General features: G+C 48.6%; 1 protein-coding gene across 1 annotated transcript in view; it reads right to left on the bottom strand.

The window, feature by feature from the left end:
• The window catches only part of Nipsnap2 (nipsnap homolog 2), a 32820-nt gene extending 21642 nt beyond the window's left edge, over nt 1-11178 (bottom strand). Inside the window, exon 1 of the mRNA XM_076560990.1 lies at nt 11009-11178. Coding sequence (XP_076417105.1) covers nt 11009-11085 — 77 coding nt within the window. The 5' untranslated portion in view covers nt 11086-11178. The remainder of the gene's footprint in view (nt 1-11008) is intronic.
• Between the last annotated feature and the right edge of the window lie 6535 nt (nt 11179-17713).

The raw sequence follows: 17713 nt of genomic DNA, 5'->3' as shown, positions 1-17713 counted from the left end.
GGTTTCTCCATGTAGTTTTGGTGCCTGTCCTGAATCTCGCTCTGTAGACCAGGCTAGCCTCGAACTCAGAGATCTGCCTGGCTCTGCCTCCCGAGTGCCGGGATGAAAGGCGTGCGTCGCGCCTCCACAGGCAGGGTTTCTCAGACAAACCCTGAGCTCACCATATGACTAGTCTAGCTTGCTTTGAGGACCCAGACTCGGCCTTCTGAGGCTTGGATTACAGGTGGGGAGCCCCGACACCCCGCTTTGTAAAAGGGTGACCCGAGGCTTTCAATTACATTCTTTGTGCGCTTGCGCGAGCGCTTCAACCACAGATCCAGTTCCCCATAATTTATTTAACTTTGAGACTGGGTATCATTCTGCAGCCCAGGCTAACAGGAAACTCAGGGCAATCCTCCTGTCTCCTCCTGTGTGAGTGAGGGCAGCTGTGCAGAGTTTAGAAGAACAAATCTGGGAGTCAATTCTCTCCGTTCACTGTGGTTCAAGACACTCAGGACAGGTGTGAGCAAGGTTTTTTTTTTTTTTCTCCATTTTTCTGTCCATTTCTTTCTTTCAAGAAAGGGGCTCAGATAAGCCAGGTTGGCCTTTTCAATTTTTTTAAAAAACTGATTATACTGTGTGTGAGTGTAGATGTGTGTGTGTGTGTGTGTGTGTATGTGTGCGCGCGCGCCACAGTAAGCAGGAGGAGGTCAGAGCGACAGGAGTCGTTCCTCTCCTGTCTGATACGAAGCATCCTCCCGGCTAACTGGCTCCAAGCTTCTCCTGTCTCCACTTCCCACCTCAATACAGGTGCGCTGGATTACAGATGTGTAACACTGCAGCTGTTTTTTGTTTTTTGTTTTGTAAAGATTTATTACCTATCTATATGGTGCTCTGCCTGCATGTACGCCTGCAGACCAGAAGAGGGCACCAGATCTCATTATGGATGGTTGTGAGCAACCACAGGGTTGCTGGGAATTGACCTCAGGACCTCTGGAGAGCAGCCAGTGCTCTTAACCTCTGAGCCATCTCTCCAGTCCCTGCAGCTGTTTTTTTAAGGTGAGTTTTGGGGATTGAACTCAGGTCATCAGGACTGTGTAGCAAGCGCTTCTACCCCACTGAGTCATTTTGCTGGTCCCCATTTTTGTATATTTTTAAGTGCAAAAATGTACATGCTTCTAGGTCACACACTTAAAGTTCGAAGAATGGCATCTGATATACAGAAAGAGCTTAACAAATTGCTTCTGGGGTGTGGAGAGAAGGCTCCACAGTTTAGAGTACGTATGTACTGCTGCTCTTGCAGAGGACCCGAGTTCAATTCCCAGCATCCACATTAGGCAGTTCTCAACCTCCTGTAACTCCGGCTCCAGGGGATCCCATAGCTCTGACCTCTGTAGGCACTGCACTCACATATACACACCCACACACAGACACATAACTAAAAATGGTGAACAATAAATCTCAACAGTCTCAACCCCCCAAAGGCTAAGGCAGGGAGATGGTGAGCTTGAGGCCAGCCTGGGCTACTTAGAGATTTTTTTTCTTTGATATTATATAGTGTTTGTTTCTGTTATCAATCTATTCTTTGAATATTTAAAAAAAAACTTATTTTGAAGACTCTGTAAATGAATCATAGCACATTTTATTTCAATAAAAAATGCAATACGATAATTTATTTTTTTTTTATTTTTTTTTATTTTTTTTTTTTTTTGGTTTTTCGAGACAGGGTTTCTCTGTGTAGCTTTGCGCCTTTCCTGGAGCTCACTTGGTAGCCCAGGCTGGCCTCGAACTCACAGAGATCCGCCTGCCTCTGCCTCCCGAGTGCTGGGATTAAAGGCGTGCGCCACCAACGCCCGGCTGATAATTTATTTTTTAAAAAAGAAAGTCTTGTTATACATCTTTGGCTGACCTGGACCTCCCTATATATCCAGGAGGGCTTCAAATTTGTGGCAATCCCCCTGCTTCTGTCTTCTGAATACAGCTGTGTACCCCTATGCCCAGCTTGGTTTTTGTTGTTGTTATATGGGACAGGGTCTCTCTATGTTGCTCTGGGTGTGGCCTGGAACTTGTTATGCAGACCAGGCTGCCCTCAAACTCTCCAGACATCCACCTGCCTCTGCCTCTTGAGGGCTAGGATTAAAGGTGTGTGCCACCATGTCTGGCTTTGTTTAAATGTTTTAAATATATATTAAATTTTTTTTAGGAGTTGGACAAGAGATAGTTCAGCAGGAAAGGGCACTGGCTGCCCTTCCAGAGGACTAGCATCCAATTTCTAGCACCTACAGGTCAGCTCACAGCTGTCTGTAACTCCTCCCCTGAATCTTTCCTTCTTTTGGCCTTCATGGGCACCAGGCATGTACGTGGTACACAGACACGCAGGCAAAGCAACCTTTTTTTTTTTTGAGACAGGGTTTCTCTGTGTATCTCTGGTGCCTGTCCTGGAACTCACCCTGTAGCCCAGGCTGGCCTCGAACTCAGAGATCCACCTGGCTCTGCCTCCCCGAGTGCTGGGATTAAAGGCATGTGCCACCACCGCCTGGCCATAAAGCAACCTTAACATAAAATTTTTGAAATATTTTTTTCTAAGCCGTACTTGTGGTTTATTTGGTTATAGACAAGGCTCAGAAACCCGTATGACGTCATCTGAATACTGGTTTCTCCCTTTCTTCAGAGTCCAATAGACTATTCAGACCCAAAGGCGGCCAGAAGTGGGAAGAGGGCTCATTGGTCGGTGTCCTGAAGCTACTCTTGCCTGTCACAGTGGATATCTGCCTCACGGAAAGCAGTATAGGGACAGCCACATCAGCCAAGGGGGGCGGGGTGGGGCGAGAAATTCTATGCGCTTTAGTTGATTGATGTAATCAAATCTTGAGTGCATCCTGCCTACACTTGCACCAGGTAATACCGATGGGTTTTTGAAGAGAAAAACTGCACTTTTTTTTTTTTTTAATTCTTTCTTAGGGACTGACTCCCCTCCTCCTTTGGAAGGTTTGCAGTATTCCGCTTCCACCTCCTTCTGCTGGCCCTTCTGTCTGCTGTTTTACCAGTGTCCCCTAAACCTTTCTGCTTTTAGTCTCTTCCTGAGCCTCCTGCCTCGTGCTCATCTTTTTTTTTTTTTTTTTTTGGTTTTTCGAGACAGGGTTTCTCTGTGTAGCTTTGCGCCTTTCCTGGAGCTCACTTGGTAGCCCAGGCTGGCCTCGAACTCACAGAGATCCGCCTGGCTCTGCCTCCCGAGTGCTGGGATTAAAGGCGTGCGCCACCAACGCCCGGCCTCGTGCTCATCTTTATGTCGGACACTCGATGAAAGCACTCTGGGGTGGGACCTCTGGGCACCCACAGCTGGCTTCCTGACCATCCGTTCCTCCTTGCGGATTCCTCTGTGAACTGTACATCGAGCACAGAAGCCATGATTCGTTCGTAGCTATGCCACTGCTGGAGTCCAGGCAGGCCCGCTCAGTACCAGCGAGCTTTTTTCACAGCCTTTACTTATCTTTTAAGAAACCAGCTTGCAGCCGGGCGGTGGTGGCGCACGCCTTTAATCCCAGCACTCGGGAGGCAGAGCCAGGCGGATCGCTGTGAGTTCGAGGCCAGCCTGGGCTACCAAGTGAGCTCCAGGAAAGGCGCAAAACTACACAGAGAAACCCTGTCTCGAAAAACCAAAAAAAAAAAAAAAAAAAAAAAAAAAAAAGAAACCAGCTTGCCCAGCTGGGCGGTGGTGGCGCACACCTTTAATCCCAGCACTCGGGAGGCAGAGGCAGGCGGATCTCTGTGAGTCCGAGGCCAGCCTGGTCTACAAAGAGAGTTTCAGGACAGTCAGGGCTGTTACACAGAGAAACTCTCAAGAAATCAAAAAGAAAAAAAAAGATTAAAAATTATTTTCGGTTTATATGTTTTGCCTACATATATGTCTGGGTACCATGTGTGTTCCTTGTGCCTGAAAGGGTTCAAAAGAGGGCCTAAGATCCCAGGAGCTGGCGTTAGAGATGGTTGTGAGCACCATGTGGGTGCTGGGGACCAATCCTGGGTCCTCTGCAAGGGCAACAGGAGGTTTTCACTGCTGAACCATCTCTCCAGTCCCTTCTCTTCACCAGCGTGGCTCCTGGTAAAGTTACTCAAGCTTTAGTGCAGCCAGGCTCAACCTGTGGGTCTCGACCCCTGAGGGGGGGGGGGGATGGGATGGGATGACTTTCACAGGGGTCGCCTAAGACCATCGGAAAACTCAGACATTTATATTATGATTCATAACAGTAGCAAAATTACAGTTAGGAAGTAGCAACGGAAATAATTTTATGGCTGGGGGTCACCACAGTGTGGGGAACTGTATTCAAGGGTCGCCGCTTTAGGAAGGCTGAGACATTGCTTTAGTGGACGGTCCACAACCACGTGCACACAGGAAGCGTTAACTGGACTCGGTGGATGGAGACTAGAAAAGGTGACACGAAGTTGGGAGGAGGACATGACAGCAGGGCCTGGGAACAGTGGGAAGGGTGGACATGATCCAAACACACTGTATACAGTGTGAGATTCCCAGCTACCACATGGCAGCTTACAACTATCTGTAACTCTACTTCCAGGGAGCCCAGCACCATCTCCTGACCTCCAAGGGCACCAGGCACACACATGGTACACAGACATACACGCAGACAAAACATCCATATACATAAAAATAAATTCAAAAAAATTAAAATTGTGGGGTTTTTTTTTGTTTAAATAAGTTGTAACGGATTAGTATTAAAATTTATGACCTATTAAGAAAAGAGTATCTTATCTAGTTCCTAGTTGAGGCTGAGCCAGGAAAACTGTCTCAAGTTTAAAACCAGCCTGGTCTACACAGTGAGGTCCACACCAAACTAGCCTACAGTGGAGACTCTTGTCTGAACACCACCACCACCACCAAAGAACAATGAAAATGTTAAAAAAATATATTGCACTAGGAATTTCACTTAAGACCAAAGTAATATTTATTTGGCACTTAGGAGTATATTTGGTTTTCTATTCTTAGATTGAGTCTCACGTAGCCCAGATTGACCCGAAATTCACTATTGATCTTTCTGTCTCTGCCTCCTAAGTGCTTAGATTACAGGCATGTGCCGCCATGTCCAACTCTAATTGTTTTTACTGTGTCCTTCAGAAATGCACACAAGTCTGAATTATAGACACACACACATGACTATTTAATTTTTATTACATCTAATACTTTATATATGTGAATCTAATAAGGAATTATTTGCAGGCTAAATATGGAGTGGAAAAACCCAGTGACACATTTTTCTTTTTCCTTAGGGCTCAAGGGTATTGAAAGCTAATAAACACACATTTCTTTCCACGGACCGGTTGATGTCATTCATTGCCAATGGCATCTCATTAGAGTGTCAAAACAACTAGCAAGGTTATGTCTTACAAAAGACTGGCCCAGAGAGACAAAATAATGAGCTAAGGACAAACGACAGACATTCAAAATGTTTTCACTAATCGGGGACATCTCCCAGATAGACGTCTCTGCAGCTGACCTTCCTTGTGAGCCTGGCTTTGAGTGTCCAACTTTGAAATCTTTTTTTGGGTGTCAGGTATCAGCTGACTAAAGCTGATATGATAATGCTTAGTCCTGGACACAGGATGTGTGATACATGGTCCAGGCTCTCTCACTGTGTAAGCCAATATGGAGAGAGCTATGCCAAGAGCTGCCAGAGTGGTAAGATCCAGGCAAGGCCTGGGGTCTTACTGACAACCACAGACAGACGGACAGGCACACACACACACACACACGTTGGAAGGTCGCGCCCCACCCTGTCCCCCCGCTTCCTATCAAACACTACGAATAAACTTTGTGCACTAGGCTCTGTTGCTACCAAGTGCAGCCAGACGCCCATCCATTCTCCTGGGGAAAACAGCCAGAATGAACACAACAGATACCAGAGCGGCCACACAGTGCCAGAGCTCCAGGGAATGAATCATCAGCTTGGAATCAGAGGCGGTGGCGCGAAGGGGACTCCAGGAGAGCGACCGCAGCTCTGCCCTGGAGGCCAAGCAGGACAGATGGACAAGGCAGGTGATAATCCCAGTCGGAGGGAACTACATGTACAAGGACACAGTGTCATGGAAATGGACGGCAGGCTTCTGGGAGAGCAAAGGGCTCCTAAGGCAGGAGAGCAGGCAGGGGGAAGAAAGAGCGGCGGTAATAGAGATCAACTCGGGCAGGGTGGCTAGGTTTCTGCTCATTACACCTGGACATGTGTATGCTAGCAGGTTTTCAAAACAAACATGAAAGGCAGCCTGGAAGCCCCGAGCCAGCGGCTGAGGGCAGGGAGGCTGAGGGCAGGGAGTGCCATGCCCAGCAGAACCTTTTTCTGAAGGAAGCATTCACTACATACTCAGTGGGTGGGACAAGGGACAGCCTGCTGCTTAAGCAGTGGATGGAGAGATGAAGGGAAAGAAGGTGTTCAAAAGAAACCTCTGAGGTCCTGGGTTCCATCCCCAGCACTAGAGAAAAAACAACAACAACAACAAACAAACCAAAAAAACCCCGCTGGTGTGAATCTTAGGACTTGGGAGGGGCAGAGTCAGGGATCGGTAGATCTCTGGGTTTGAGGCTGGTCTGATCCATGTATCAAGATCCTGGCCTGCCAGGGCTATGCTGTGAAACTCTGCCTCAAAACAAAACAAAAACAATAAACAACAACAAAACAAAACCAAACCTCCCCACAAAAACAAACCCAAAAGACCCTGAGGTGGAAAGGGTCCTAGCAGGCGAGAGGACAGCCCTAGCGTTTAGTCAGAGCACATGAAGAAAGGAAATACATTGAGCGTTCAGGCCAGGGCAGCAGCACAATGGGCCTTACTCACTGTCCCTCAAGTATTCGCTCACTGCGCATGTGTTAGGGGTCGGGCCAGGGTGCAAGAATGCCCCGCACTGGAGAACAAACCTAGTCTCTGACCTCCCAGAGCTGAGTCTGCAGTCAGAGCAGGGAAACATGATCACAACCAGTGTGACGTGAGCTCTGGGACAGAGGCACGAGGGGTGTGTGTGTGTCTCAGTTGGCCTGGAGATGAGGCCCCCGAAGAAGTACCTGGCGAGCTAAAGATGCAGAGGAGGAGATGACATTTGCCAGGTGGATAGCGATGGGAGAAAGCACATTCTAAGAGCTGGCAATGGCCACGGCCAAGAGAAAATATTGCAGCGAGGACGGACAGGCAGGGGCAAAGGAGAAGGCAGACCTATTGTAAGAAGTCTCATATTAAAGCAGTACTCCCCTAAACCTAACTCCCGCTCTGCTACGGAGACGCCACTCCCCAGTTTTTTTCACTTAGAAAAACTCCAAACACAGATAAGTTGAAATAAGAGAACTTATGCACTCCATGTGGATCAAAAAATTAATGTGGATATCTTTTCAAGTGTTTTCTTTTTAACTTTTATAGATTTGAAAATTGTACAGACATAATACAAGCTTAATACTTCAGCATATGCCAGGCATGGAGGCACACGCCTTTAATCCCAGCACTCGGGAGGCAGAGGCAGGCGGATCTCTGTGAGTTCGAGGCCAGCCTGGTCTACAGAGGGAGATCCAGGACAGGCGCCAAAGCTACACAGAGAAACCCTGTCTCGAAAAACCAAAAACCAAAACCAAAACCAAAAAAACAAAACAAACAAACAAACAAACAAAGGACATAAAACCTACACCCATTCTCTACTAAATGTTTCCATTGTCTTTCAAACGGCTTCTATTACTTTTCTTAAGAGGGGTGTTGGAGAAGGATGGGAGGGGTGGTCGGGAGGAGGTGAGACAGGGTCTCATCATGTCCAGCCTGGCCTCCAACTGGCAATTCTCTTACTTCACTTTCCCAAGTACTGACTGTAACCAGGTTTTTTTAAAGATTTATTTTTATGTTTAGCTGTGTGTATATGTATGGGAGAGGGGAGCATGGGCATGAGAGTCCAGGTTCCCAGAGGGGTCAGGGTCCCCCGAAGCTAGAGTTACAGGTGCTTATGAATGGCTTGATGTGGGTGACAGGATCTGAACTCAGGTCCTCTGCAATAGTTCACGCTCTTAACCACTGAGCGGTCTCTCCAGTCACTATAGACTGCCTAATAGGTGTTTTATAATGGGAAAAGGTGTCCTCTTAGAATTTTTTATCCATCCCCTTCAATGATGGGATCAAGTTCACATTCTTCATAGGACAAGTGTCGCTGCTGGTTAAGGGGAACGGGAAGAGAGACGGTGGAGCCTAGACATTTGGAAGCAGAAACGACAGATCTGACAGCCAATGAGAAGGCAGGGAGGGAGGGAGGGAGCCTAGGCTTGGGGAAGGCCTGGTTTCTGGCCTGGACAATTCCATTACTGGGAGGAACATGAATTAAATCCTGGTATCTTAAATCCTTGCCAGAGCTTCCGGGCATTAGCACAATTGTTCTAGTAAACAGCCTAATACAAACCATAGCTAAATATGATGAACTAGAGAGAACATAAGTCCGGGATCCCCACAAAGACCCGATTCCTTTCTGAGACTCATGTTGCAAGGTCACCCCAATACTCCTGTAGGCAATACTCTTTTTTTTTTTTTTTCCAAATGTCATCTTACTTAACCTTTCAGCCAGTATGAGACACAGCTGAGCAGTCCAATAAATATTCTCCCTCTGACAGCTGTCACACAAGGATGGCGCTGGCTGCTCTTCCCCTGCCTTCCTTACCGGCTCAGTCTCCTCTACCCAACCAGTCTGTAAATGTGGGCACACACTAGGGCTTGCCTCTCGGCTTCTTCACTAGCTAGAGTCTTTTTTAAACACTTCCATCCGTCACCGTGGCTTAAAAACAAAACAACCAGGGGCTGGAGAGGTGGCTCAGCGGTTAAGAGCACCTGCTGGTCTCCCAGAGGTCCTGAGTTCAATTCCTAGCAACCACATGGTGGCTCACAACCATTAAAGAGCCCATGCCTTTAATTCCGGCACTCGGGAGGCAGGGCGAGGCCAAATCTCTGTGAGTTCGAGACCAGCTTGGGCTAGAAAGAACCCAGGTCTCTATCAACATTCCTATACGCTGACAATTCTCACCAGCTGCTTGGAGCCCAGACACTTGGTCTCTCCATTTGAACAGCCTGCACCTCAAACTTCACAAAGTTCTAAACTGCCCTGGACCCTGGGTCCTTCCTTCTCTGAATTGCTCCCAGAAAGGACTGGCAGAAAGGGAGAGGGGAGGGTGAGTGTGTCTCTAAGGAAGCACAGGGCATTTGGCTCCAGCAGGAAGTAGGGGTTCCTGGTAGGCCCAGATCTCGAATTTACCAGCTTTACAACTTGGTTAGGTCTTGAATGAACGCCTTGGGTTTCAGCTGAATGCCTTGGGTTTCAGCCGCCTGAAACCTGTTTTCCAAGGAACAAAATACACACTTCAGAGGCTCGGATTGCTTGTTTAGTAGCCACAGGTGTCTAAGTCGTTTGCCCATTCTGCTTGGAAACATGTTCCACGTGACTTAAATAATTTGCATCTACAAGCTGCATCTGTCCTAGAAAAGGTGCCGGGCCTGATACACTGAGTTCACACTTTCCCTAGTCTCTGTGAGGCTCCATCTTCTGAAATGCACACCCCACACTTAAGATTGCTACTAAATTAGACAAGCCATATTATATAACACCCACACAGGGCTGGGGAGACTCGGCTCAGTGGTTAAGACCACTTGTTCCTTTCCCAGAGGACCAGAGTTCCATTCCCAGCACCCCTGTGGTGGCTCACAACCCACCTCTGTAACTCTAGTTACAGAGGACTGGATACTTTCTTCTGACCCCTGTAGGCACCAGACATGCGCACTGTGCACATACCCATATGCAGGTAAAAATACACACACACACACACACACACACACACACACACACACACACACACGAAATCTTAAAAAAGAAAAAAAAAAAGTTTTAGGGCTGGTGAGATTGCTTTAAGGGTAAAGACACGAGCTACTAAATCTGGGGAACTAAGTTCAATTTCCCAGACCCACATGGTGGAAGAAAACCAACTACACACACTCGTGTGGGCAAGCGCGCACTAGATAAATCTACTACTTTTTTAAAAGGCAACATTTCAATTAGCGAAGGCTGGGCTTGGTAGTGCACACCTGCAATTGCAGTACCGGTTTGCAGAAAGTTCAGGCCGGCCAGAGACACATGTATCAAGACCTTGTCTCAAAAAGTAACCAGGGGCTGGAGAGATGGCTCAGCAGTTCAGAGCACTTGCTGCTCTTGTAGAGGACCCAGATTGAATTCCCAGCCCCCACATGGCGGCTCACAACCCTCTCTAACTCCACAGTTCCGGGGAATCCCAACCTTCTTCTGGCTACCACTGGCGCCAGGCACATACGTGGTACACATACATGCAGCCAAACACTTATACACATAAAATATAAAAAAATAAAATAATAATCATACAAAGGAAGGAAGGTTAAACAAATCTGTTGGTAAATTAGGGTGGCCTTTGGCTATTTTGTTCAAACGTCAAGGTGACAGATTGAGACAACTGCACCCGGAATCCACTGAGGTTAGGCAAAGGGGAAGAAAAAAAAAAGTTTGAACGTGAACTCCGCCATCTACGACCGCTGGCCACTGTCGATGACTTTTCCGACCCACTCCGCTTTCCCATTTAAGTCCAGAGACTTGCTCCCGAGTCGGGACCTGGGTGCAGAGCTTCCCCGGGAGGGTTTAAGGGGGGATGGGGTGGAGTGGAGGGGACCTGCCACCATCTCACTTCTGCACGACCAAGGGGCGACTGCGGAGGGAGAGCGCAGTGCACGGAGGCTGCGGGCAGACGTGGCCCGCGAGCCCGAGCCCGAGGAGCCCGGGGACGGCGCCGGCGGGACCGTGACCTTGAGCCCCACGGCGGGGGTGGGGGTGGGGGCGGCCCCGGGAAGGCGCTGCAGCCACGCCAGCCCTTCGGCCGCCCCCCTCCCCCTCCCCCGGTGTCCCACAGTCCGCCCCGGGGGACCCTGCAACCCTTCGCCCCATAGCGGGGCCCCTCCCCGGCCGGGCCCCGGAAAGGGCGGCGCTGCTCACCGGAGCCCGGGCAGGAAGCTGCCGGGGGCGGCTGGCCGCAGCAGGCCTCCTCGCGCGAGCAGCACTCGTGCGGCCATCTTGCTCCGGAGCCTGAAGCTCCCTACCGCCCGGGTGCCGCTGACGGCGCTGCCGCCGCCGCCGCCGCCGCCGCCGCCGCCGCCGCGACCCCTCCCCCGGGCCGGGCCGCTCCGGCTAGGGCGGGGCAGGGCGCTAGGCCGCTGTAGTGGAGGGGCGCGGCCGCCAGGGGGAGCAGCGTACGGCTGCGGCGGCGCGCGGTGCTGCCGCCAGGGGGCGCGCCAGCCAGCCGCTGAAGACAGCCGTAGATAGGGGGAGGGAGCTCGGTGCCCAGAAATGGACATGCGAAAGGAACCTGGTCGGCTTTGCAATGGACACCGGGGAGATCCACAAAATAGGAGTAGGTTTGTGGATAGGAGAATCCGGAGAGTATGGGAGGGACCCACTCTTTACAAATTACTTTTGAAGTTTTTAATTATGTAAATATCATTTTCCCCCAAATAATACTTTCTCTCCCTCTCTCCCTCTCCCTTTTTCCCTCTCCGTCTCTCTCTCTCCCTCTCCCTCTTTCTCTCTCCGTGTGTGTGTGTGTGTGTGTCTCTCTCTCAATCTCTCTCTCTCTCTCTCTCTCTCTCTCTCACACACACACACACTTTGTGTGTATTTGAGACAGAGCCTACACACACACACACACACACACACACACACACACACACACACACACTTTGTGTGTATTTGAGACAGAGCCTCCCACTGTAGCCCAGGCTATCCTCAAACTCATGGCAATCCCTCTTCGAAGCCCGCCCCCATGCAGGAATTACAGGCTTGAGCTCTCATGCTTGATTATTATTTTCTGTGTGTGTGTGTATATGCGCGCACGCACACACGTGCGCGCATATGTGTGTGTTGTTTGTTTTAGACAGGGTATCTTGTAGCTCAGGCTGGCTTCAGAGTCGTGGTGTAGAGGAGGAGCACCTTAAAGGTTTTAGCTCCCTGCCTCCACTTCCTGAGCGCTGGGACTATAGAGGCATGTTTCACCATGCTTGGTTTATGCAGTGCAAGCTTTTTTTTTTTTTTTTTTTTTTTTTTTTAAGTTTTCTCCTTTTTTCTTTTTCTTTTTAGACTGTGTCTCATGTAGTTCAGACTGGCCCCAAACTGCATAGCCGAGGATGACCTTCAATTCCTGATCCTCTTGACCCCAGTGTTCAAGAGTTGAGATCATAAACATGTACCATTGTCTCCCCGCCACTTTTTAGACAGGGTTTCACACTGTAGTCTAGGCTGGCCAGAATTCTTAGGTAGCCCAGGCTGGCCTCAAACTTGCAGCAATACCTGATTCAGCCTCCCAAATGCTGAGGTTAGAGGTGTGTATTACCCATCCAGCTATAAGTAACATTTTGTTTTCAAGACAGGGTTTCTCTGTGTAGCTTTGGAGCCTGTCCTGGAATTCACTCTGTACTAGGCTGGCCTTGAACTCACAGAGCTCCACCTGCCTCTGCCTCCCGAGTGCTGGGATTAAAGTCGTGCGCCGCCGCCGCCACCACCACCCAGTTTAGAAGTCACACTTTCTAAATGCCCTCTGGGTGGGCAGATACCTAAACTCTTGTCGTCTGGGAACTATTCATTTAAGTATCCATTGGATGCGGACCTCGGGGAGTCCCTGTCTAGTGATGTGATTAGATCAGTCTGAAGAGGTAAAATGGAGAGTTTCATAGGATGGGAAGTCAGCGTGGAAGGGGGAATCATGAAATAACGAGGGTGAGGTGGTGTTGGATGGGTCAAGAAAGAGCTCTCAGAAGTGTAGAAGGAACAGTTCACTGCCAAGGGAAGGAGTCTGTCTGTGAAAGCAGGGTCAACCTAAAAGGCATGGATCTGGGTGAACACAGTACAGTAGTTCTCAACCTGTGGGTCGTGACCCCCTCAGTGGCCGAACCCCTTTAACAGGGGTCCACCTAACTATCTGCATATCGGATATTTACATTGTGATTCGTAACAGTAGCAGAATCACAGTTAATGAAACAGCCATGAAAATAATTCCATGGTTGGGGGTCACCACAGCTGCGTTAAAGGGTCGCAGTGTTAGGAAGGTTGAGAACCGCTGTGGCGGGGAAAATAGACTCTGTAAGGATAATAAAACTTCAACAAGACAAGAGTCGGCGAAACCAGGTCGAGAGCCAAACGGATCAGAGGAACGCAGAGCAGCCTGGGACTCAGCTACCTTCAGAGGCTGGGGCCAGGCTGCAGAGGCCAAGAGGAAGACACTGTCCAGTGGCCGCCTGCATGGTTCTGGGTAAGAGGAGGGGTGGGAGCTGGTTCTCTACAACCTGTAATCTTGATGCTCAAAGGGTGCAGTTTTCTTTTTCTTTTCTTTTTTAAATATGCATTGGTGTTTCACCTGCATTTATGTCTGTGGTGGACTTTTGGAACTAGAGCTACAGACAGTTGTGAGCTGCCATGTGGGTGCTGGGAATTGACCCCTGGAAGAGCAGCTGGTGCTCTTAACCATGGAGCCATCTCTCCAGCCCCATGGATATAGTTTTCTAACAAGCAGAATTTGAGCATGCTAATCTAGTAAGGAGCATCTTGTTCCTTTGAGTGGGAAGAAGGCTGAGGGAATCCCATACAACGGTAGACCCGACTGTGGCAGGCAGGCAGACATGAGTCTTGCTGGGGCAGGACCTCCTTAAGAGCGGGTGGGCCCCATGTTTCTTGCACAGAGCCTCGATTTCTTAACGTCTGAGACAGGGTGTTGCTGGGTAGCCCAGCCTGGCCTCAAATTTGTGGTCATTTGTTGACCGCTCTTGTGGTGGTTGAACTTGGGAGAACGGAGCCTGAAACATGAGGCGGACTGAAGTCTCACGCGCTAGCCAGCTTTACTCAGAGCATCAATCAGGCAGTTTATACTCTGCAGGCTGAGAAGAGTCATGTACCATCACAGGGACAAGACACACGTGGCAAAACCAGGGTCTTTCGTTGAGGCATACAAACAATAACAGCAGCAAGCAACCGTGTCTGATCTGGAGTCAACTCACAAGGAACTGAGGTCACAAGACTCCTTGTTTTCTTAGAGCATTCAGAATTCCCCTCAAACATCTCCGTTCCCGGGCTGTGTTCCGACAGCAATCCTCTTGCCTGAGGGTTATATGCGGCAGTCACCAAACCCAGTTTACTTATGTTTATCTGAACCGGGCCTCACTACACAGTTCAGGCTGGTCTCAAACTCTCAACCCCCTGCTTCCACCTGGATCTCTGTTGGAATGCAGCCCGGCATTTACGCCTTTCTTTGCTGGCTCTGCTTTTGTTTTACTTGGTGTTAGACCAATTAGTCTGTATTTTTGCCCCTATTTGCTCTTCATTAGTTCTTTAGTCCAGTGCTCTTCTCCACCCTTCCCCTCCCAATGGGAGAACCATCCCAACTGGCGATGGTTCTAGGCAAGTGCTCTACCAGTGAGCTGTATCTAGTTTTGAAGGAGGGTCTACTAAATTGCCTAGGCTTGTCTCTAACTTGCCATTCTCTGCCTCCGCCTCCTGAGTGCTGGGTTACAGGTGTCTACCACCACCACCTGTGGCTCTAGGCCCTAGTGGTTCTCAACATGTGGGGCGTGACCCTCAAAGGGGTCGCCTAAGACCACCAGAAAATACCTGTTTCCAATGGACTTAGGAACTGAGATACGGCTCCTCTATCCATCTCCAGACGAGTCCGCCCGAATGAGTTCCAGAAACTGTATTAAAAGCTGCAGCATTAGGAAGGTTGAGAAACACTGTTAAGGGATAATTTTCTTTCTTTCTTTCTTTCTCTCTCTCTCTCTTTCTTTCCTTTTTCTTTCTTTCTCTCTCTCTCTTTCGGGATAATTTTCTTTCTTTCTTTCTTCCTTCCTTTCTTTCTTTCCTTCCTTCCTTCTCTCTCTCTCTCCCTTTCTTTTTCTTTCTCCCCCCCCCCCCTTTGACAGGTTCTCACTATGTAGCCTTGGCTGGCCTATAACTCAAGTATGTCGACCCCTTGGATGCCCTTCGTGCACCTTCAGGCCCCTCATCCTCATTACAGGAGTCCTCCGGAAGCCTAATTAAAACTTTTAAATTCAAGTTATAAATTACACCTATGTGTTTGTGCACGTGTGCGGCACTTGGACCATGTCAGGCACGTGAAGGCTGGAGGAAGAACCACCGCTCTTTCCTTTCACCACGTGGGTCCCAGGAATGGAACTCGGGTGGTCAGCCTTGGTGGGAAGGGGGCTAGATTGTAGGTGTGCACCGTCAGGAAGTTCCTCCCTGCAACCTTGTGCTTGCCAGGCCAGTACTCCACCACTGAGTTACACCCCACCACTGAGTTGCACCGCAAGCCCAAGAAATTAATAAAAACTGTACATCAGTGTGCATATCCACTTCTCAAGTATTTTGCGGATGCTTGGAGCTGGAGACCTGACTGGCCTGAGAGGTGCCAGTCATGTGCTGAGAGGACCACACAGCTAGCTATACCTGCCAGAGACAGTCTAAAACAGTGGTTCTTAACTTGTGGGTCACGGGCCCCAAGGGGGGGGGGTCTTAGGAACTGAGACGCCGCTTCTCTATCCTCTCCAGGCGGGTCTGCCCACATACAGGTACCCGGAATTGTATTAAAGGATCGCAGCATTAGGAACCACTGTTCCAAAAGATTTATCCCTTCCGTCTTGATCCTGGCACCAAGCCAAGAGTTTTCCTTAAGAACAAACCATCCTACCTCTCTGTACAAGGTTTAGGTTTTAAGATCAGTCTCCCCTCCTCACCCCTCCTTTACCCCTTCACCCTCAGACAGGGTCTCTCTGTGTAGCCCTGGCTGTCCTGGAACTCAGAGATCCACCTGCCTCTGCCTCCTGAGTGCTGGGATTAAAGGCGTGGGCCACCTCCGCTCAGCAGGATTAGTCTTTTAAAGTCAGTTTCCTAGCCCTTCATCTTATTCTACCCTGTTCTCTACACCGATGCTATTTACCTTTGCAATCAAATACCATCATTTTCCTTGAAAAACCTTAAATAATCTATTATCCTATTTCTCTGAAGTCTACCCATGTTCAAAATGTACCAGCAATCCTCTTCGGCTTTAAGAACTCCTGGTTATGTTTAAAAAAGTTTGTTTGCATGGATGCCTGTGCACCACATGCATGCAGTGCTCAGGGAGGCCAGAAGAGGGCGCCAGATCCTCTGGAATTGGACCTAACAGCTTTGCAAAAGCAGCCAGTGTTTCTAATCACGGAACCATCTCTCCTGCCACACTGGTCACATTTTTACTTAGGACTTCACACTTCTTCCTCTGTTTGAAATGTCTTCTTCATACCCCTTATTGACTAGGCTGCAGACTTCAAAATTTAGGCCTAGCACTGTTCCCATTTCTCTCAGTAAGTTAATTGGTCTCTCGCCACTTACCCTCCACGGGTCCTATTTGTCACAAGGGTACCTATGCACCCCTCCCCACTTTGTGAGCTTGGTGACCCATCACTGTGCTCATCACTTATACCTTCTCATAAGTAAGCTATGCCTGGTGGCATACATCTGTTCATCCCATGTACCCAGGAGCTTGAGGTAGGATGACTGTAAATTCCAGGCACATCTGGGCTATAAACTGAGACAAACTATCTCCAAACAACAAAACAAACAAAAACCAAAGAATCACACATATATCATACATATTAGCTGAAATTGAAATATACCCTAAGTCTCTTTCTAGGAGCTAGAAAACTGAAATTCATAGGCCAAAGTTTCTGCAATAAAACAAAAACTAAGTTATAGCACTTAATATGTGTGTGTGTGCATGCGTGTGCGTGTGCGTGTGTGTGTGATTGTCAGTTATCACGCTAATGAAGATCAACCCAGAAACTTCCACCTCAAATGCATATAGAGTTCTACAACTTCCTGGGCACGGTGGCTCACACCTGTAATGCCAGCACTCAAGGGAACTGACGAGGAGGATTGCTGTGAGTTCGAGGCCAACCTGGATTGAAATGTGAGACCCATTCTCAAGCAAAACAACTCCCCAATGAGAGTGCTACAAGTAATTGTCTATCAGATCTTAAGATCTCATATAGCCTAGGATGTAAATGACTCCGAATCTTATAAATCTTATTTTCTACATGTCAATGCTATCCTTTTTTTTTTTTTTTTAAGATTTATTATGTAAGTGTTCTATCTGCACATATCCCTGCAGGCCAGAAGAGGGCACCAGTTCTCATTACAGATGGTTGTGAGCCACCATGTGGTTGCTGGAAATTGAACTTAGGGCCTTGGGAAGAGCAAGCAGTGCTCTTAACCTCTGAGCCATCTCTCTAGCCTGTCAATGCTATTCTTATAAATACAGCTCAACCGGACAAAGTTCCCCCTTTGGGAACTGGTGAAATCAGAGAAAATAATTAAATTCACTTTGAATATAAGCTGTTAAAACTTGGTACCAGCAGGATGACGGCCCCCGTGGGTAAAGGTACTAACTAGCCATGCGAACCTGACAATTTGAGGGTGATCGCTGGGAACATGTAAAAGTGGGAGGAGAGAACTGACTCCACGAAGCTGTCCTGTGTCCAGTGTGCTGTGGTACATGTATGTGTACTCACACACGCACCATGGACACACATACAGTAAATTAAAAAAAAAAAAAAAAATCAAAAGTATGGAGTGTGGCCTTATGTGTTCTTTTTGTTTGTTAGTTTTGTTTTTTTGAGACAGGGT

Source organism: Peromyscus maniculatus, chromosome 23 (genome assembly GCF_049852395.1).
Source record: "Peromyscus maniculatus bairdii isolate BWxNUB_F1_BW_parent chromosome 23, HU_Pman_BW_mat_3.1, whole genome shotgun sequence".
Lineage (NCBI taxonomy): Eukaryota > Metazoa > Chordata > Mammalia > Rodentia > Cricetidae > Peromyscus > Peromyscus maniculatus.
The sequence above is the reverse complement of the archived record's forward strand: the minus strand, read 5'-3'. Positions and strand labels throughout refer to the sequence as shown.